The sequence below is a fragment of the Cylas formicarius genome, unplaced genomic scaffold, assembly GCF_029955315.1.
Source record: "Cylas formicarius isolate icCylForm1 unplaced genomic scaffold, icCylForm1.1 PGA_scaffold_5__7_contigs__length_24384050, whole genome shotgun sequence".
In the NCBI taxonomy this organism is placed as follows: domain Eukaryota; kingdom Metazoa; phylum Arthropoda; class Insecta; order Coleoptera; family Brentidae; genus Cylas; species Cylas formicarius.
This window is the reverse complement of record NW_026844341.1, coordinates 24,210,945-24,220,513: the sequence shown is the minus strand read 5'-3', so window position 1 is coordinate 24,220,513 and position 9,569 is coordinate 24,210,945. Positions and strand designations below refer to the sequence as shown.

General features: G+C 37.4%; 1 protein-coding gene across 1 annotated transcript; it reads right to left on the bottom strand.

Moving 5' to 3' along the window:
* Positions 1-994: 994 nt before the first annotated feature.
* Positions 995-8,439, bottom strand: LOC132702316 (uncharacterized). Its single transcript, XM_060670875.1, has 7 exons — positions 8,305-8,439; positions 7,085-7,242; positions 6,231-6,303; positions 4,426-4,780; positions 3,086-3,343; positions 2,828-3,028; positions 995-1,199 (listed from the first exon to the last, which is right to left on the bottom strand). Exons 1-7 carry the CDS (start codon positions 8,404-8,406, stop codon positions 1,087-1,089), a joined length of 1,260 nt encoding a protein of 419 aa, XP_060526858.1. The 5' UTR covers positions 8,407-8,439; the 3' UTR covers positions 995-1,086.
* Positions 8,440-9,569: the final 1,130 nt, after the last annotated feature.

Sequence of the window (9,569 nt, the reverse complement as noted above, 5' to 3'; positions counted from 1 at the left end):
CAATAAAATGGCATGACGAGAATTGTTTGGTTAGAATCCTAAGCTTTAATCACGGCAATTGGAACGTTAGTTTATGGCTAGTAACTGTTATGATTATTTGTTATTTATCTACTGTAGAAGAAGAAGAGGAAACATTGTTCAAAAGAACCTAACCTAGAAAATATAAGAGAGAGTGTTAATATTATCAGTGTACTCCTAATTATTAATAAAGTTATTTTAGTTTAATACCTTCGTGTGTTCGTAAATTCACAAAAGTAACGATTCTTCTTTTCTGTACATGCGTACTAAATCTAGGCCGTGACGTCGCATAATAGGTGTTTTCAAAAATAATTATAAATTAAATGAAGAGTGATTGATTCGATCGAGAGATCCATCAAAGAAATGTCCTTAGAATTCTTGAAATTAGCTTTTGGTATGGTTTGCTTTATACTTTCATTATCCAGTATACATAAAAATATAACTCTGAAACAACGCGTCTAAATTTTCTGTCATTCTTTATTATATCCGACAATTAATATTTAAAGGATACCCAAACACTATCCGCTTTTGGATGTCCAAAAACTGTACAAAAAATGTGCACGGATAATGTATGGATTAATTTGACATATCCAGTGGATGTCATGGGCTATTTGGTAAGTTAAAAATGTTCTAATATTACTCATTTTAAGATAAGCAAACAGTCAAAATAAAATACCTCGTTTGATCGAAAGTAGTTTTTATTTATCTATTTCATTTTTTAGTGCTAATATAATATCTACGGCTGCTGCAGTACCCTCTGTTGGTTGTCAACGGCACAAAGTGTATAATTTAATTTAGCTGTTATATTAATAAAATAATTTTAATATCAAAAATGATTGCTTTAAAATCAAATTAAATAAATTTAAAATGATTATTGATATTGTTATTCAAATATGTCGCTCCCTTAATGTGATGACTCATACTTTAGCGTAGTGGAGGGCCGGGGAGAATCGCAAATAAAAACAGATAATTATTATCTAAAATGGTCGGCTTTATTATACGAATCGCCGTTCCAGCGGAATAAATGTATCACAGAGCGGTTGGAAGGTAGGGGTGGCGCGCGCCGGCTCAGTCCCAATCGCCGACGTAGAGGCTGCCCGGCTCTTGGGGCGGGAAACCTCGCAGCGGCAGATGGAGGCGATAAAACATGTGATTGTACGGCGAGTGCGACAAAACGGAATCTGGAAAAACCCCAAAAATAGTCAAACTGTAGTTTTAGTTCTTACCAGTTTTACAATGGCGCTGTCGCTTCACTAACCAATGTTTTTACTTTATCACCGCTGGGCAGGAGGAAATGTTGACAAAAGGGGAAAAATTAAACAAAAAGATGTTTCGCGAAACTCCTAGTGAAGATAATGTTTCAGTACTAGAATTTAAATGGAGATGGGCAAAGAATCAGCGGATATAAGAGGGGAGGACAATGAAATCATGACAGCAGCGTCAACGGTGTGCCACAGAGTAGACAAAGAAGCAGACGCAATTCAAATCATTTAAGTTTTGATCAACGTCAGAAACACACCTCTCACACCTCTTTAGTTCTACTGCCGATTACCTTCATCGACAAGCTTTTGTAAAACTGGTTTAGAGCTTTAAAAAATGTTGGTTTGATAACTGATCCAGTTTGATACCGGATAAGCATATTGTTAACGTTAAGTAATTCTTAAAATATATGAGAAGTTTAAATGTTTACCCACATTATATGCTATTAGGCATCGAATCAGACTGTATTTTGTTCGGATATCAACGACTAGGTGACACTCGAGCCGGTTTTACAATTTACGTAATTTTGAATGTCACGTTACAGCCAGTTTCCATTAGAATTTTCCCGTCTTTTTTTTGTTGAAATGTTGTTGAAAATGACGGGGGCCAAAAGGAAAACTATGCTGAGAAACAAGGAAGAAATTCATCATTTATCATTTTTTATTATTTTTTATTATTTATAGCATTTTCATTTACATCGTTACATGGCTTAGAGGACCTAAGAAATCGAATTATTGCTGGGTTCGCCATTTCGTGAGAAGATTTCAACAGTTTTTGTAAATTTTTTGTATGATAAATATTGAGTAATTTATAGTAGAGTTGTTCACAAATATTATTGGAAAGTATCACATGCAATAAAATAGTTTTGACTTAGTTTGTCATTATATGAGTAATTAATACGGTTAGACATGTTGCAGTGTTTGAACGTGCCCTGAAATTCTTTGGAATTCCGAGGAAATGTAACGAATTTCAGGAGATGTTCACAAGATAAAATATATTTAGTCGTATTGATTAGAGATACCCAGACCATATTAAAGCAATCGAAGAAAGAAGAAAAAATCGACCTCACCTATTGGTCAAAGGGTTTAATAAAGCTGAGGTTTTAAAGTTGACAACTGGCTTACGCGTCGTCAGTGCATAATGGAATATTTACCGAGTGCCGTCTGTGTCAAAACTGGTAAACGTCAAAATCTACCGAAAACATCCGGTCGCTGTCAAACTCTACTAAAACGTCCAAAATACTTGGGACATCCTAAAGTAACACTTTTTGCAAGCTTGATCTGTGCTTGATCTGTTATTACCAGTCTCAACCAACTGGTAATAAAAATATCTGTATTTTGTAAACTCTTCGAAATTCCACGGAATTTCACTAATAATTCCTTGATAGTATACACCATAATTCAATTGGGGTTTTTCCCTCGGTTTATCATATATTTTGGGTGGTAAGTGTTCTATTAGGTTTTCTCCAATTCTACTGGTTTCCAGAATAGGAAATGCGCACTTCCAATAGAAACGCGTCCATCTTCGCTTCCTAATTTATTGCGCTTACCCAGTCCGCTCTCCAGACTCCGCGCGTGCCACAGTCCCGCGGAGGAGTCGCGGCTGTTGCGCGGCTGCTGCGCCTGCGATAGTTTGCGCACGTGCTGCTCGATCGTCGACCTGGGTTGGGGTCGCGGTGCAGATCGCCGCCCCGTCAGCTTCGCCACGAAGTTGGGTATCCTGGCGCGCAGCCCGCAGTAGTACGGATCGTCTACGACAAACGACGACATGGGAGGCGCGATCTGGGCCGCAGCCCTGCCACACCTACCTACTCCTTTCCGGTCTTTGATTTTCGGTTTCGCGCCTTTCGCGGACGGGATTCGCTTGAGCGTAGTGTTTTCGTAGGGCGGGAAGGGTGGACCCGCCGATTCCGCCGGGTTCTTCCTCGGCGGCAGTAGGGGCGGCTCGTCCGCTCGGCTACTGGCCGCTCTGATGTCAAGGACGCTCGAGGACGACGCCTTCGAATGGCTCGCCACGCTGTAGGGGTTCTCGTCGGGGACGGGGTCGGGTGGTGCCATCTCTGGACCTGCGGCAGAAACACGGAACTACTGGCGGTTGCATATAGATACTAGAGGCGTAGGGGCCCTGCCTAATGCGCCATGAATCAGGCAGGCATAGAATCATATCTTTTGTTGATGATACCGTTTTACTACTTCATGGTGACACTTCTCATGAGACACACGCAGAGTAGTTTTCTCGTGGTGCACTGGTTGAAGGAACATGATCCATTCTTAAATACGAAAAAAATAAACCGGATTTTGACTATATGAAAATTTGCAGGACTAACGACCTAGTTAAAGAAAGTGGTGAAATCGAATATTAAGAATAATTATTGATCCATACCTTAGGTAAGAAAATCTGTTTAAGCATATAAAGAACTTGGTCTGAGTCTTTATTCCTCTTAATATACAGGTCGCTCTAGACTCACTTACGCATTACGGCATATTGGTGTGGGATGGTTTGTATAGCAGAAATTAAATGTCCTTCAGAACTACATTTTAAAAATCTTGCACCCTCAAGGGATGCTAAACCCAACTCACTCACTATTTAACAGACACATATGTAATACTAGAACTCTTTTCCTTATTAATATTCCTTTTGCACAGAGTTCCGGCAAGCAATATATACATATATAATTAGCAAACCCGTGATAGTACTGAGTATCCCAAAGTTTCTAATCTACAATGTTCCCAAAGTCTATAATGTCTTGCCCCTAACTACAGACGATTTAGAACTGCACTCAAGGCTTTCATCCATACAAATCCGCAGAAATTTAAGAGATTTTGTTTCATCTTCTAGGATTTCAAGATGGCCGTTACACCACCTTGTTTAAAGCGGGCTGCTGGATATTGCTCAATTATATTGTTCGAATATATTAAAATATGTAAAAACGGAATAGTTTTCAGAAAAATATGTTTTATTTGCTGCTATTATATCGAATTTTTATTTTTTCGCCTTTGCTTTCACATTATATATATTTTCTATGAGCATTGAAAAAAATGTTACTGTGCCTAGACGCGGCGTTCAATAACCAACATGGCCGCTGACAGTTCGCGAATGCACCAGTGAGACATTAAATTATTGATTTCCAGCCCGCTGCCTGCATACCTGGTGACAGTCTCGACTTGAGCATATCGAGGGCGACGATGTTGACTAGCAGTAGCCAAAGGGGGCTCTTGAGCAACTCCGCTTCCGCTTTGACGAACACGATGGCGGTTACGCACTGCAGCTCGAGCCGTTTCCGGTCGGGGTAGGAGCGCTTCAGCTCCGAGAAGACGTTCGACTCGAACCGTTTCATGTCGAACAGTTTGACTGGCTTGTTCGGCTCGAGCGTTCCTGACGGCAGCCGCAAGAGGTCGCGACCCATCGCGTTCTCCGCGCTCGCGCTCTTGATGTACACGTGCGACCTAGACACGCGCTTGATCAGGATGTTGCCCGACTCGTCCATCTTTATTTTGACTCCCTATATAAAACGAGAGAATGGTTTATGAAGGGGGGCCGCGCGGCCGGCCATATAGGCCACCTAGGCTATAGAGAAAACTAATAAAACTAAAAAAGCTCTCACGAAATTATATATTTTTACATGACAATTGTTTCGACAACTACAAACTACCTGCTACTGTATAGACCCAAAAATGACAATAAAACAAAATAAAACAAAAAGTTCAATAAAGGAGAGGTGTTTAAATCTAACTGATCGTAAAGCAAAACATTTGAATGTCTAAATTTTGTTAATCTCCATGGTTTTTATATTTCATATATTATCTTTTTTCTTATTATTTCGTATATTTTCAATGACGACATGAGAAAAAGGAACCGACTCTCCACAATATATTAAATATCATTTATGTCACTTAGATATTTGTATAAAAACAGGGATATATTAAAAAAAAATAACTACGAGTTTTTTGTTCTTTGGCAGTCCAAGGGTGGACTGCGAAGAATTAAAAACTTACGAATACGTTTTGATTGGTTAGTTAGTTAGGCAAGCTAAGTATGCTTGAGTTGCTTAATATGCAGCACAGACTGAAATTGCATTTAGCAATATCTTCAAGAAAAACTTGTATGAAATTCATTATACTGTGATATTTGTTACACTGACCAACTTAATATGCCGCGTCACAAAACAATCACAGAATCAATGTCGTAAAACATTATTTGTCGCTGAAATCTAAGTTTAAGAATTATTTCCTTAATACATAATATTGATATATTTGACACATATTTTATAGAGTGTGCGTTTTATCTTGTGATATTAAATCATACTGCTATATCTTTGTTAATTAAAATTATAGCATAGGTGCTAATAATATATTATTATAATATAATTACAATAACTTTCTCGGTTAACAAAACACAGCTATGATGCACTTCGTCGAGTTGAAAATAAAAGACGTTTTTATTTTATTCTAATACTGTAGGTAGGTTTAAAGAATAAAAATATAGACATCAACACCTATAATTAGGGAAATCGTTATTTAATGTTTCTTGGATGACACCCAATGAAGGAATTTCTCTTGTGTTTGATTTTGGAATTTGGAATTTCACATCACTAAAGGAAACCCGCGGGCGTGGACCGGTAAAAGAAAAAGAATGACCGCGAGTCATAACTTTTAGCTGAAAGCAATGTTGCCAATCGTTGCGAAGCTAATAAATATTAAAAAATTTTACGTGAGAACTCACTGCAATTTTTCTAGTTTTATCCGAAGAAAATAAAAAATAAATGGTTTTTCTCATGTTGGTGGTTACTTTAAGAATATATGTTACTTAAAGAATGTATGTTTACATGTATTTCAAATATATATAAAATGGGATTTTAACTATTTCTTTTTTATTTTCTTATTTTCTTCCTTACTGTCTTTAAGCAAGCAATTTATACTGTTCTCCTTTTTTATTAGTCTTCTCCAACTTACGTGGCCAACGTGGCGACGGCACTCCTCGGTCTTCCGGTCCCGGTACGGGTTATCGAATCCTGCCAAGCCGATCCTGAAACGCAGAAGCGGCTTTTCTAACCTCCCAGCATAGATAATGAAAATAAATAGATGTTTAACTTAAATTGGAGAAGTACTAACTTATTGTAGTTCGCACTGCAACTGCCTGTCGGTAGCATCTCAACAAATAAGTGTTAAAACTGTTATGAATTACCATCGCTGGTAATTATTGTATGTGTTGAAAATTTGTTTTATGTTATAATTGTTAGAAATGCCGTTATTATCAAAATGCATTTTCATAAGTATGGACTAAGTTTTCGCGTCTATTGATAAACTTGTCAGCACAGTAAGAACAACTGGTTTCTAATGCAGTTAACTATCTATTTACATCCTTTATCTACGCTACCCCAGCTCTGTCCCGAGGATTTTAAAGTCTGTTCATAGATATAAGAAAGTGACTGACTGATACGAATTAAGGAAAGACCCGGGCAAGCTGTAAGAATTAAATATGGCAGAACAGGACCGTACTTTGCTTAGAATTTAATTATTTGGGGTTTTGTTAGGAAAGATACTAAACAATATTTATTCATTTATGTATGTATTTATGTTTAAACCTAAAATAAAATTACAAATTATTTTTATTACATTGTTTATATCTTCCTTAGTCTCAATAGAATAGTGTTTTCAACATTTGGGCGGGAGCATCTCTTGAGAATATTAAACACAGGTAGGTATAAAATTATTTTCTATTACGGACCACAATTTTACCTGAATTTAAATTTAATTTCCATTCAAAAGCAATTGGTCACTTTCTTATATCTATGAACAGACCATACCTGAATCCGTCAAAACCCGAATCCGAGCCGTTGACGCTGAGCACGGGCGTTCTCGCATAAGCCTTCGCCACCCGCCGATTCTTCTCGAACACGATCACCTTCGCCCAAATTTCATCGTCTATTTGAGTCCATTTGTTCAAGACCTCCTCGATGTGGTCCTAAAAGCGGTCCTGGCAACTATAAAACCGTCACTTTCGATCGTCTGCGGTATTCGCGAATTGGACCTAAAGGCGGACCTGAAGTATCTATTTATACATGGATTCGATATTCGACGGAAAACCCTTCAAGGGTGATAAACGTGTCTAAAAGTTTTACTTATGTTATCGATTTTTATTCATTCTTCAATAAAAATGACATAGCTACCGGAAGTTACGTAACCGGGGGTAGACATGCGAACTTATTCATATCACTATTAGGGACCCCACTCGAAAATATTAAAATTAAAGAAACTCTATGGGATATTCCGTCGAGTGACGTTCATTTTGAGTGTAATAAAAACTAAAATAAATAAGTCTCGACGCATAGGGAAGACTCAGACTTCATTTTGGAGAAACCAAGAAATTGTCGACACTTTAACGAACAGTAAACTAACTAAAGAAAAGGAAACTTGTAGCATATACTGTGAAAGGAAAATCAAAGAAAGAAAAACCAGTTCGAGTTACTCTGTCAATGTAAAGATTCTGACGACTCCACTCCTAAACAGTTAGAGAGAGATTTGCAATTTGCATGTTCTGTGGATTACCATTGCGTCAACTTATATATTTTATTTCATAAAATATGTTAAAATTCAAACAGGTTTTTCGAAACTACCCCTTTGCCGGAAGTGGACTCATATTTAGGTTAACACGCGTAATATCAGTAATATATTACAGTTCATTATACTATGTATTACGTGAAAAATTCGGCAACGTTTCAACCGTCTGGCAATTTTCAATTTTGCGATCTGGCAACATTGGTCGCGTAAGGAAATCGGCGTGAATCATTGCGCAAAGGTCGCAAACGCTTCCAGATTTCGTCACCGGATCATAAATAAATAGCAAATACCACCAGGCGAACCGGATCACAGACTAAACTGCGTTGCGTAAGCGCGTACGTGTCGTCGGCTGGGAACGGCCTTGCGCACGATTTTGCAAGTCCAATTGGCGCGGCTACGCGAGCGATTTCTTGTGTAAGTCGTACTTGGCGTACGCGTATAACTGTCGATTTTTAAGACGACGCACCTTCAGCAGCTTCTCCGTTTGATACCAAACGTCCTCGGAGTGGTCGTGCAGCATGGGAAGGTCGTCGCGCGACCGGGACAGTATCCTCCTCCTGGAGATCATTTCACTCTTTTCCGGGAGTGTGCTCCGTGCGACTCTGAAAACTATTCGAAAGCTGACCCTGTCGTCAATATCACGGACTATTAAATTACACAGAAGCGAAAGAAAAGCGGTTTGACAGTTCTAAATGCCGTCAAGTACCTTTGCGAGATTTGAGCCTTAGTTGTAAGGAGATTAATGTGAGGTTACATTTGAGGAATCGGATACCAGCCAGTTTAAATCTTATAAATTTTCCCTCCAGATTTTAGAAATAGAAGTTTAAGACAAAATTTATTGGGTACAACTAAATTTCCTCCTAATTTTTGCGATAAAAAAAATGCAGATAAAAACATATTTATTTTTTTTCTTTTCCTTCAAAAATATATATTACATTATTGGTATTTTTTATATTTAACATAAAAAATGCCACAAACTAAAATTGTCAAAAAGTCGTGTCATTTGTCATTTGTTGTGACGTCTTTATTAAGCCATTTTGACAAAAAAAATAGTTGTTAAACTATTTACTATTCAATATCTACTATATCAACAATAACAATAATTATTATTATGATTATAAGACATAGTTAGGGGTAGTTAATTATTCTTGAAAAATATTGAAAGTGAACACCATTCATTTCTACACATAGCCGACAGCCCTTTTTTTCTATAGCTTGATTAATCCATTTAGAATGATTGATATTTATATTATTTATTTCTATCTTCAGTTTCTCTTTTATTGTATTAATTCTTTTTGCCTAGTAAAAATTTTATTTTTTAAATGGCTCTGGACGGTTAGTTGGCCATATCGTCGTTCAACGTATTTCAATCCATTCTCTTTATGTATTGTTAAGTCCGTTACGCTAGCAACGTTATATGGAGGTGCTCCATCTTGTGGCCAAATAATTTGGGCAGCTTCCTTCGGTGGCATATTATCTATAACCTCCTCTAGATCTTCTAATAATTTGTTTTTTTTTCACAACACGCATTAACAGGTCTAGTGGACTTTTCTTCTGTCGGGTACCCCTGCTGAAGATTATAATATAATTATTATTTGACAAAATCCAGCAAGGGCGTAAATTCTGGTATAGGCCTACTGTTGCGCTATTATTGACATATAGATTTAGAATTTCATTTTTTTTTCGAAAAATGCCATAATTAAACACTTTTTTTTTGTCAAAACTGCTTAA

Bases quoted from the DNA above. Each gene is read 5' to 3' on its own strand.
- LOC132702316 (XM_060670875.1), bottom strand. From the start codon at position 8,406: ATGATCTCCAGGAGGAGGATACTGTCCCGGTCGCGCGACGACCTTCCC. The intron at 4,781-6,230 runs GTAAGTTGGAGA...CGTTTTATATAG, and splicing joins GCCGTCGCCACGTTGGCCAC to GGAGTCAAAATAAAGATGGA. The intron at 1,200-2,827 runs GTAAGCGCAATA...GGGTTTTTCCAG, and splicing joins GAGTCTGGAGAGCGGACTGG to ATTCCGTTTTGTCGCACTCG.